Consider the following 12,230-nt stretch of genomic DNA (forward strand, 5'->3'; position numbering starts at 1 on the left):
AGAAAAGACTTTTCTTATAAGGCAGACATTTCCCTTTTCAAAAACACTTGAATAAACTGTGTGCAATAGAGAATGTGATCCTGTTTCTGTTCTGGCCTAAATTATTCATTACTGGATTACACAATTGCCAGTGTCACTCATATCCCTTCAGGCTATTTCTTAGTAAAGGGACACAGGCAGATGAGTTTTGCTTTGCCAAGCCAAAGCAATTTGCTTTCTATCTGATGATGCCTGACATGACCACATCTAGGTAGAAATCGACCATTGGTCTTCTCATCCTAAACGTGGAACACAGCAGTACTCACAGTCAGGGAATCGCCCAGTGCTCCTATGACTCTGATGTCAGCAGGTTGTAGCTCATGTACTAAAAAACAGTAGGAGAAAAAAAGCAGGATTATTGATTACTGACACAAAATACTGTTTAACAGAATAAAGATCCAAGTCTTTGGTTCCAACCTCATGGTATTTTTACAGGCTTTTAGCAAGAACGAGCCTCAAGTTCTCTGTATCAGCTATGCAAAAGGCGTAACTTCTTGCCTTTGCTTGCAACAGTGTACTCAACTAACAAGGAAACAAATGGACCTTAAAACAGCTTAGGAAAAAAAAAAGAAAACAGATTAGATATGTTTACGGATGCATACATTCAATCTCTTTTAATTGTTTTTCAGGTTTGGGTCATAGTTCAATACTTCCCATTAGCAGTCTCCCTGTAAAGCCTTCTGACTACGCACAGCGCTCCTGCTGCGCTGCTTATCAGAGCAGGCTCACCAGGTAGGCCAAACTTGCTGAGCCACTAAACTACCTAGGCAATTTTAATCTGCTGTGTTGCTGTATATGATATATGTATATGATAAATGTGATCATATATATCCACAGAGAGCACACCTGCTGTGTTGCAGAACTTGCTGTGTATGGCAAGACAGAATTTCTTCCCTTGCTGCTAAATATATCAGCTTTTGTTTCCTTTCCATCTAGCATTTGCAATTTCAAGATCTTATTGGGTTTTTTTGTTTTTTGGTTTTTTTTTTTTTTTTTTAAAAAAAAAAAAAAAAGCTGAAATCCTTCCTATTTGTGATTTTAGCTTACAAGCTCTTTCTTACCTGATGTTGGGACATGACTGGATGGAGTCTGTTCAGAACATGACAGGTCACTGCCCCAATTCTGAAATGGCAAATTACAAAACTGGGTTAGAAGACAATATGGAATTCATATATGGTTTAATTGTACAGTGAAAGGCAAAACTATGTTAAAGACATAGATCCTAGGTTGGTGCTTATATAGCACCCAACAGTCCTTTCCTCTTCTTTGCGGAATGCTGTCCAAGCATGAATTAGTTTTGGTGACATTTTCTAGCCAAAACATAACATTTTTCCAAAGGCAAAACATTTCATCTAGAAATATTCCCTATAACAAAATTCCATAAGGAGGATAATTTTTTCCCCGCTCCTCTCCAGCCTAGAGATTTTGTCCATGACCTAGAAGGTGGGGTCTTCAGTGTTGAAGTCCTGCTCTGTCTCAAGAGACGTCAGATGTAAAGACAAACAAAACAAAAATCAACAATAAAACCCTCTGCAAAGTTCTGATATTACATTAATGCATTATATTATAGTATTATAGTATTATTATTTCTCCATGTACCTCGCTAGAAACCTGTTCTTTTCCTAGAAACTGTCAAAAAAGGCTTGCTTTCACTGAATATAAAATTTTAAAAAATTTTGAATCTTCAAAAGTTTCAGTAAAGAGAGCTATCAGCCTCTAAATAATTAGACTACCATACATTTGTAGATGATATCATAGCTACTACACTTATTCCACTAGTTGAGGAAACAGAATCGCAGAACATCTTGGATCACCAGCGGAAGCAGCTGATGAATGTGCCACCCATGCGCTTTGGTAGTGAGCAACAACATTAGCTGAGAAGGCAGCGAGGCAAAAATTGCAATTGTTGGAATGGGCAGTCCCTGTAAGAAGACAGACATCTGCTTACACTGATCTAAGAGCCGGCCCTGCCTGGAGTGGGACGTTGGACTAGGGATGTCCTGAGGCCCCTTCCAACTCAAATTATTCTACGATTGCACAACTATCATTCAGAGAAAAACTACATGGACCAGTGGTCTTCAGAAAACATGTAAAAAATGGTGTAATAGGCTCTACTATCAGCCAGCTAGTTAAAGGCTGGTTGCAGAGGCTAGAAAGGGCAGCTGGGCTTATTTTTAGATCAGAGAGGAAACTGTTCCTTTACTCTCTCAACTGTTTCTTTCCTTTACCCTGTCATTTCAGAAGCTATTGCTGTTGAGATTCAGTAGAAATGCAAGAATTACCCATTAAAAGTATAACTCTAGCTCTACAGATAGAAATCCCATTTCAATATTGCAAACTATGGCTTGCTGAAACACTATCAGCTGTTGCTCTTTGTAAACCCTCAAGGCACACAGAGATTTTCATCATTTGACTAGGCATGAGGACCCCCAGTATGACAAACTAGCCCAGCCCTTGTGACTGCCATCTCCAGCCACAGTTGGATCACCGAAACAGAGCATCACTTGCAGGCAGGCTGCATGCCTGCAGCCATTTGTCAAGAGCAAGTTACTGCCCCATTTCTTCAAGTCCTACACCAAGTTTGTTTCTGCAGTTTGGTTAATCTACCTTGTGGTAGTTGTTTTGTCCTGGTGGAAAGTGAATCCCTTTGAAAATGAATTCTTCTCACCTCCTTTGTATCTGGCCGCATATCCAATATGTAAAGGCGACTGCCCTCTACAGGTTAAGCTTACTTGAGTGCATGGAAATACAGCGGCTCAAGAAGAGAATATGTAAACCTTCCTCAGATCATTTGGGGGCTCAGGGTTCTAAGTTAGCTTCTCCCTGTTGTGAAGAACTTGCTATCTGAATTAATGATGCATCCCAGGCGACTTACCGTTGAACACAGTTTTGATACAATTGCACCAATTAATACAATTCATTTTGTTTGGCTTTTAGGAAAAGAAGAGTTTAACATTTGTTTACGCAGAAAAAAAACGCAATGCAAGATAGCCTTCCCTTTCTGAAAACTGGTAATAGTTTATCTCACCTATAAATTCAGGATGATGTATGAACAGTCACCAGAAAAATCTTTGCATAGTTTGCGTAAAATGCAGCAAAAGATGCAACAATTACCTCTATTGGCTCATTAGTGGGCTCCACAGGTGGGTATGTGTAGTTGCTATTCTTGTATGTTCCCAGGAATGGTTTGTTCTGGAGAAAGAGGAATACAAAAGTAAGAGAAATTAGACAATAAACACACGGCACAGACCATAGCAGGTGATATCAAGACATTCTATCACCAAGAAAGTAATTGCCTAATCTGCAAAATGGGGATCTGGATTTTGAAACCATGCTCCTTCCTTAAAATTCAGAAGTAAGATTTGTGTTTAGCACCCTATGGCAAAAATAACATACACTAAATCCTGATTGCAGTTTAACATTTTCCTCTCCTAACCTTCCACAAATTACTTAGACTTTAGTAGATGCTTAGTCCTTTCAAAAGACATGATGTAAAGTCTAGAGAAACCTGGGCAGATCTTCCTGTGTCAGCAGAGGGGAGATGAAAGATTGATTACAGAAAGGATCACTCTTCCCCCCAAGAGAGGCTGTATAAATTGCATGGTTATTTTTGTCCTCTACTAATGCAACATGCATTCAGAAAGACATGTGCATTGTATAGGCTAAAAGATTTCACCAGGATGCCCACTTATCTCAATTAAGAGTAATTCCAGTATCTGCATGAGGAGGTTTTACAAAGCACTAAAATCAGAAGGCATATTTAATTGATTAGAAGACCCACTGTTCTTTTATTTGCAGGGTTTTATCCTACTTTAAGTTGCCTCAATACAAATAATTTTCCTTGGCTTCTTGGGCCCTTACAATCTGGCACACGTGATATTTTCATGGACATGACTACCTGAGGTAGGATTTCAAAACTGTAGTGAGAAACCGTGGGAACAGTAAATGGAATTTGCAGGTGTCAGAATCTGAAATAACTTACTACTCCCTTTAGTAACACAGAAGGTGAAATCCCCTGGAAAACGCCTATTTATTCATTTGTAGCACTGTTTCATAGTCTTTACCTCAGAGCTTTCTGCGCAGGGAAAGCTACTAGCACTTCTATCAATGACTTTTTCAAAGCACTATGGGCTTACCATTTCTGAAAACAATGGCCATATATTCTTTGCAAGGGATATAAAACTTTTCTATGCCTACTTCTGAAAAGCAACATCTTTGAATAGGAGTGGATGAAGGGAAAGAAGTATAAAATCCACATTTTTTGGCACTGAAGAAGTTGCTAAATTAATTTAAGCTGTCTGGAAAGAATACTGGGTAAAATGAAGTAGGATCAATTTAAGTGAACCTGAGGACTTTTGAAACATGCTGATTAATAACTCAGCAGATCTTCCTTTTCTGACAGGATGGACACAATATGGACAAAATCCTCCTATATGACATGAATGACTATCTCCAGACCCGAGAGAACAACTCGGCTCCCTGATCTGTTCAGTTCTTTGGCCTCCTCGTTGAAACTGCTAAAGAAATGGAGCCAATTATTGCTGACTGCAGCGGTCATTTCCAGGTTCTGATACCTAACAACTGTACGGCAAGTTCAACACCTTGTTTTAGAAACTGTAGAAGCAGCTTCCAAAGTAGAATGTATCCCTGAAAGTATCCCTGTTATGGATCAGGCCAGGAAAACCAACCTGCCACTAATTCAAGAGATAACAGATACTGGGGTTTTCAAAGCCACTGTGGTGCCCAAACCCCATTGATTCTGATGGGAAAGTTAATGCAGCATATTCTGTTGTTTGCTGCTGGAGCCGCCTCTGTACTTCACAAACATAACAAAACACAACCTCTGCTACAACTGAAAACACAAATCGGCATGTTGTCAATCAGTATTCATGGCACAGTAAAAGGCCAAGGGACACCAGAGCAGGTATATGAGAGCACCGGCTCACGCAGAGGTAAGCAGAGAACAAAAGTTTTCAGTAAGCTTGTTCCAGACGTACCGAACCCCTGCTCTCTGCAGTAAGCACAAACACGTACAGCCTCCTGATACCCAGCTTCCACAACGTGGGTATATTTACCTGAGTTGGACAGTCGAGGACGATGTCACCCATGAAATCAAATGAGTCAGCTTTCTGGCCTACAGGCTGTAACTAGAAAGGAAGACAAAAAAAACCCTAGTTTGTAACCATGTCGGCTCATCTTACATTTGTATAACAATTTTAATCCAAGAGAATCTAAATATACCTTTCAAATTTATATAAAGCTGCCTGTATTTACAGACCTTGATTTACCCAAGGCTGAAATGCATCTACTTCTCAGAAAGAACATAGCAACTGCATAGCAAAACAGCAACTCCAGAAAGAAGCTTAAAATGGGAAGTAGAAAGCTACACTGGATCAGTTTAAACTCCTGGAGGATTTTGGCAGGCACATGAAGTACCTTGGAATTTTGCCAGAAGGCAAGGTCATAAACTCTCTTCTCTTGCATAAAAGACAAGACACTAAGAGTCCCTCAATTTTTATAGCTAAGCTGCATGATGGCATCTCCAACAAAAGGCTGTTTATGCATAGAAGATTAAACCAAATTTAATTAGAGGTACTGCTTGATGATTGCAAACTATCATGTCAGCTGTTCAGACATTACCCCGAAGTACATAGAAGTTACCATCCAGGATCTGAGATACCGCCTCTGACTGCATGCGTACTCCTACTGCACTGCAATGCTAAGTAAAATGAGTTTGCTTAAGCAATCTTTAATGACATTTTTATTGAGCTTTCTTCATTTCCAAAGGTAGTAAAACTGAACTGAATTAAAGCCATTTTAATTCCTAACGAGACATTCGCAACACGTGGATTTAAAACAAACTTCTAAGGAATCAGTTTTAAATTGACATATGCAGTTACAATTCTTTATTTGGTGGTTTCCCACACCAGCTTATAGAAACATCATCCTTATTGAATACTGTCCTGCCTTTCACGACAATGGGTGAAGCAGACTTGAAGTTGCTCAGCTGAAATCACGAATGGTTGTGATCATGCACTTACAGCACTGCTCTCCTTCCCACACACTTTAAGAAGCAAGAGATTCTAGGCTGAGAGCAGCACCAGAAATTTGAGGGTATATGACTAGTAAAGAAGAAACAAACACAATCTCCAGCATTATCCAGGCCTTCATTGCAATGTTTATTACAGAAATTATTTTAATGGTAGTCAGGTCCAGGTAAAGACCACATTATATGCAGAGCCTGTCACCTTACCATAGCATTCCAGAGAGCCTTGGCAAGCTGCGAATGGCCTTTCTGGCTTGGATGGAAGCAGTCAGGTGAAAAGTAGGAGATATCTGGATGCCCATCCTACAAATGAAAACATAAAGGACATCTGAGTACAGAGGAATCCACACCGGTCCAACTTGGGGTTGCTGGGGCCAAATCAGAGCCAGTAATGGGAGGTTCATGCTACTTGTTCTTGCTGCTCCAGTGTGGAAAGTCTCATGATTACCTGGTGATACAAAATGTACTTCAGCAGGTCCATGAGCTACCAGAAATGCTTAACTAGAGATGCTTATATGCATCCAAGGGCAAATCCACCCAGAAGCAGCAAAATCACCATTTTCAATTACATGTCTAGTCTCTCTTCAGGTTCTGCAATAAAGATGGGTTCCTCTCCTCAGCACATCAACACAACTGGCACCACAGACACCACTATGCTCTGGAGCACCTTACATGGTAACAAGCATGTTATGGATGCTTTACCAGAAGGAAGAGAGCCCATCTGCTTTTTCACAGCTGTGTCAGTTCTGCAAGTTTGAAAGGAGCAAGAAGCAAGTAAGTGTTTGAGCAAAGGCAGCCAGGCTGACCGAGTACACCAGTACAGCCTCCTTTTTGAGCAAAGCTGTACTTTAATATAGATACTGCAGCATCTGAAGGAAATTGAGTTTGGAAATCTAAATATCTTGACTTTCATGCGAGTACTGAGATGAGAAAGAGTTTAGGTCACAGATGACTGAAACAACATTTTTTTGGTCAGAGCAGTCCTTCCTCAAAACTTGAGTAGGTTTTGATTCAGTGTGTTTGGGCTAGCTTATTAGAGGACTACTACCAAAATTTGCATCTATATCTGATCTTTTGCCAAGTTTAGAGGTAGAGTTTTCAGCTCAGGAACATCTGAGTGTTGTGTGAGATAAGAATAAAAAACAGCATCCCGAGCTTTCTTAAAATCTGAACTAATGCTTGTGAGACTGTAAAAAGTTCAGAAATATTTTGCTTCTGCTGTTTTTATTTCTCTGTTGCCTACCTCAGTACCAAAACCCCTAGCGATAACTTTTCACGGGAACCAGCTTCACAAACAAACAAAAAAACCCAACAAAAAAACTGCCTTAAACCCCCCCAAAAAAAAATCAAAGCCTGTTTTTCCTGGGAAGCTTTCAGCCAGTTTTCCAAATTTGTCTGCAGCAGGATCTGAACTTTTCAAACTTATCACTAGCTATTACCAGCATTTTCAGGAACACTCCGGTTCAATTATACCAGAGCAATCCCTGCTCGAGATTTTGCCCCATTTGCTCTTAGTTCCAGGTGAGATGAGGAAGTGCATGTGAAAATTAGCAAATGGAGTTTCAGTTTCAGAGAAGGTTTGGGTCATTTCCCAGATTTATAGTTTACTGAGACTTACCATTCAAGGTACTGAAATATAATTGCCAATAACAGGAAAAAGGGCTCGCTATATAAAACTGCTACTTCCACCAGATCATATGTAAACTTCTCTTTCTGTCAACACAGGAGAATGAGTTATGGGACATGAGGAGGAGGTGATGCTGTAGTCTCCAGTGAGCAATGCAGCTACGTTGCTTTAAGAACTGTAACTTAATATCTCTGTCTTTTATTAATCATGTTATATTTTCAGAAAGAAAAATATTTATATACCCTTGAGAACGTACACAAATAAACCTCTTAATTCAGGTTTTGATTCATTTTCCAAAACAGTAGTTCATATTGACAGCACAATATGTAAAACAAAGAACTGCTAACTATATGAAGAAATCTAATGTACTATACCAAAAAGCAACAAGTTCCAATAAGAAAAGCACAGAACAAGCTGAAACTGTTTTGCCTATAGTCTCTAAAGGATAGATACCCATACTTTGCATGCAGAAGTCTCTTTAGACCATACCTGACCAAGAGGAATCTTGGGATTTTGGAGGAAAGGCTGGATGGTCACTGTGAAATTTTCATGAGTATCATATCTGCCAGACTCCACTAGTCTCTGAATGCCAAGCTGCAAGAAACAAAAAAACAACCACCAATAAACCACCAACATCTCTGCATCATAACTGGTTTTTTTTGTTTGGGTTTGGGTTTTTTTGACAGCCCGAGAACCAGAAGGAAGCTTTTACTTCTTAACTGAAATAGCCACAGATGTTGGCAAAAGGTGAGCCTTGCGAAGCGGCTGAGAAGGCTAGAACACAATACTACAACTGTCTGTGGGGGACAGGATTTTGGTGACTAAACTCCCACCTATCCATCTGTACTAGAAAACAAAATTTTTCTGAAGAGCTTTGCTGCTGGTTTTGGTCATATGGTGTTTTGGATAGCATCAAATTACCTCCTGCGCAGCTCATAGGGCCCATTTGGGTAAAACATTGCTATGATATGTTGCTTGGTAATCAAGAGCCCACCTCAACTGGAAATAAAGTAACTTCACCACCCTTGATAAACATACCTGGTAAGCTCTGGTGGCTTCCCTCACCATTGTTAAATTTGGGGAGTTTTCTTCTCCTGTGAGAACACAACTACACAGATAACTGTGGGAGAGGTTAGAGGAGAAAAAAAGGAATAAAGAGAGTTAGAGATCTGAGAATGTAGAAGTCACCCTCTGCCACCCAACACCCTCATGACATGGGAGGAACAAGGAAACCTGTACAGTCGTGCTTCTGTGAAAATGCCTTATCATCCTTTCCATCGTTCAACATTTCAGCCCTTAGTCTTATTTTCTGCCTCACATGAATGATACTACTCTAAATCAGTTTGGTTTCACCCCCAGGTGTATCAAAGTGATGTACACTGTACTTGTCCCATTCGTTACACCCTGGCATCCAAGGGCTCTGCAGCCTGACAGAGGTGCATGCCAGTCCCTCTGGAACTGGAAGAGAGATCTTTGAAATGTACTGGCTGCATTACCTCTGAGCTGATACTTTTCCAATCAACAATTCCTTCTGCCTTCCCAAGACACAGATTTTGTCCCTGTCTGGAGGGTCAGCAAAGAATGCAAATTACCCATTGCAATAAAGCCTCTGCAGAGTAGACAGGTTTCTCCTGTTTCAAATACTTCACATTCCCTCAAAAGGCCTGAAAATCCAAATGCTTGTGGACTTCAACCCCAACTTGAGGGACTCTATATCAATAACTTTAACCCAAGCTCATAGAGGTGTACATTATGTATCACAAGAAACCTTACAGTTCTAGACATGGACAAAACACACAGGTCCTCTGACAACTCTTAGCTTAAAGCCAAGAGAAGGCAATGCCATCAGCTAGGGTGATGCCAGCACTGCCTGGGATGTAGGTAGGACTGTAGTGCTACCTTTGAACATCAGCTCAAATGATAAGAGAAGCACGGAATAAGAACATGCTTTATCACCCTGGACAGTACTCTCAGGTACAAAAGGAAGTCAAACAAGCCTTACTCTGCCAGGTAAGTGGGACATTGAACTTGAGTATCCACAAATAACTGCCTCAGAGGGAGGAGGTCCATCACGTCAACCAGACTCACTAGAGCTTTTGGAACCTGAAAGGTAAGTCAGACTTTAGCTTAGAAGGAACTGGTTATGCAGCCCACAGTGCGTTTATTTTACTCCAAAGTCCAGCCGTTTGACACCCCTTCCCTTTCTCCATTATTGGAAGGAGGAAAAAAAAAAAAAAAAAAAAAGCAACAAAACCCCAACCAAACTCCTCCAACTCAGCTTTTGATTCTTTTCCAAGCGCATGGTCCAGTGTTACTGTCTGTCATTTCAGACTGCATCTCACTACTCTCAGATAGAAAATGTTTTTGTAGAAGTCAATTGAATATGTTTGGTACCAGAATTGAAAAAACCAAAAAAACAAACAAAAAAAACCAAAATCAAACAAACAGAAGAGCTAGCACCAGTCATTCATGTACTGGTAAGAGCTAGAACGCCAGGACAATTTCACAGCACTTGCCTGCTTGTGCAGAATATCAAGAGTTTCTTGAATCCTTCTGGTGAAATTCACAGCTGAGTAGTGATCCTGATAGAAACAGAAGAAAAGAGATTACTGCTAAATGGAGGCACAAGGCATTTTGGTGGGGAGGCTGGAAAATCACATTAATTCACTTCCTTTTCTGCCATACAACACTGTGGTCAGTAGAATGTTCTTGCTTCTTTCTAGAGGCCAGGGATTTTAAGCATATCAGTTAATCTAAAATACAGAAAGACTCAGTGAAATTTTGGATTTAAAATAAACCTTGTTGAGTAGCAGTACATTTAACCCAAATCCACTGGGTCCTTCATGTAACGATGCAGGAAGGAACCCAATCTGAACACATGCTGAGCAGCATAAACCAAGCAGCCGCTAGTGTGCTCACAGCCAGCTGATAAGCTCTCATAAAATTAGGTGAACTCATTGCTAGTCAAGGTCATAGCTACAAATAAAGCTATAAAACTTGGCGGCAGCAGCAAAGATGCCGAGCGAGGCTCCTGCAGAAGCAGCAAATTTCTCAAGCACAAGGAATTGCAGGAGAATTGAAAATGCTTACAAGAAGTTAGCATATTAAAGGCAAGAGAGTAAGAGCTGGCAGGGAAAGGTGGCCCTCTCCCCACCGCCTGCCCACTCAACTCCCATGATCTCCTTATGGCAGCCCTAAAGGCTTCTCCCCAATCCAGAGAAGCATAAAATTCAAATGATATTGAGCACTGCAACAACTTCCCTCATACACACCTCACCTGTTCCTAGCACCTCCCTACACTGTGAGTTATGGGGTGATGACAACTGTAGGATTGGACTAGTGGTAGTTCAAGTAGTATAATTCTTTCTTGGATGTCTAAGGAGGCCATGCTAGCAGTAGAGCAGTTACCACATCAGAGGAGTGAAGCTTTTCTTCCCTTCCACTTTTTGCTCGTGCTCAAAAGACAGTAGCAAAGACAGTGGTTCTTACCCTGGAGTAAGCCAGAGAAAACATAACCATCCTACTCTGTTGCTGGTAACTGTTTTTATATCAGGACACTGTCAGCAGCAACCACCATCAAAACATACAGCAGCACATATAACTCATGCTGCCTCTGCGAAGGCTCTAAGGATCCACGGATTTCCCTTGACGTGTTTCTGCACTGACATCACAGTCCCACTACAGTTTCAGTTAACCAGTTCTACTACTCACAGGGTCTTTGCAATAGTTGCACAGATCATTGCCTCCAATATGCACCGTTATGAGCTTCCAGTCAGCACTGAAGTCGATTCTCTGTGCAATAAAAAAGAAAATAATGAGCCTGAATTTCTTTGACTTTGTCATACACACATGGTATCATTGCAGGTGGATCTATCATGTGATGCAACACCTGCTTCGTTTCATGCTGTAAGATTAAAGGAGTCCCAGACAACTTACAGGATCAGTTTTCATTAGTCTCAGGAGATTTCTTGCTTGGGCAGGTAAGTGCCTGTGGAGAAGGACAACTAGTGAGTGAAAGAAACACCCTTATGGAGAGATCAACATTAACGCTCTTCAGACACCTTAAATCAAGTTGTCAGCTATCAGAAGGGTTGAGTGAGGAGACAGTACAATCCTCATGTTGCTGTGCTCAAGTTACATGTTCACATCTTTGCAGAAAGTCAACATCAAATTGAACTTGAATACTGATTTTACTCAAGTTCAGTAATTAATCCGGAACTGTAAGTTTAGCTTCTATTACGGTGCTTAGCACCTAAAACAGCTGAAAAGCCAGACACAGCAACATGTTTGTAAGCAGGTGGCCTGTTTAGAGTTAGGCTGCTATCAGTCTGTTCCTTGTGGACTAAAACAACAGAGGGAATCCCAAGTCCCAATATTTAACTGACCTCTTGAGCAATATTTGTGCATAAACCACAGCTCATCCTCCTGCAAAGCTGAAGTGTTTCAGAGTTCACAGTGCACACCTCCCTCATTTCTGTAGCCTGCACCCAGAGTCAATACTTAATTTTCAATTATGTA

At 40.7% G+C, this 12,230-nt stretch overlaps 1 protein-coding gene across 1 annotated transcript in view; it reads right to left on the reverse strand.

Annotated features, from left to right (window-relative positions):
* PLB1 (phospholipase B1) overlaps positions 1-12,230 on the reverse strand; it is a gene marked incomplete at its 5' end in the record, with an annotated part of 92,424 nt that overhangs the window by 18,226 nt on the left and 61,968 nt on the right. Inside the window, 11 exons of the mRNA XM_082307342.1 lie at positions 306-364; positions 1,101-1,161; positions 3,154-3,231; positions 5,115-5,186; positions 6,293-6,388; positions 8,202-8,306; positions 8,751-8,832; positions 9,715-9,815; positions 10,229-10,294; positions 11,424-11,504; positions 11,649-11,700. Coding sequence (XP_082163468.1) covers positions 306-364; positions 1,101-1,161; positions 3,154-3,231; positions 5,115-5,186; positions 6,293-6,388; positions 8,202-8,306; positions 8,751-8,832; positions 9,715-9,815; positions 10,229-10,294; positions 11,424-11,504; positions 11,649-11,700 — 853 coding nt within the window. The remainder of the gene's footprint in view (positions 1-305; positions 365-1,100; positions 1,162-3,153; positions 3,232-5,114; positions 5,187-6,292; positions 6,389-8,201; positions 8,307-8,750; positions 8,833-9,714; positions 9,816-10,228; positions 10,295-11,423; positions 11,505-11,648; positions 11,701-12,230) is intronic.

This window comes from Platalea leucorodia (genome assembly GCF_965183815.1).
Source record: "Platalea leucorodia genome assembly, chromosome: 3".
Taxonomy (NCBI): Eukaryota; Metazoa; Chordata; class Aves; order Pelecaniformes; family Threskiornithidae; genus Platalea; species Platalea leucorodia.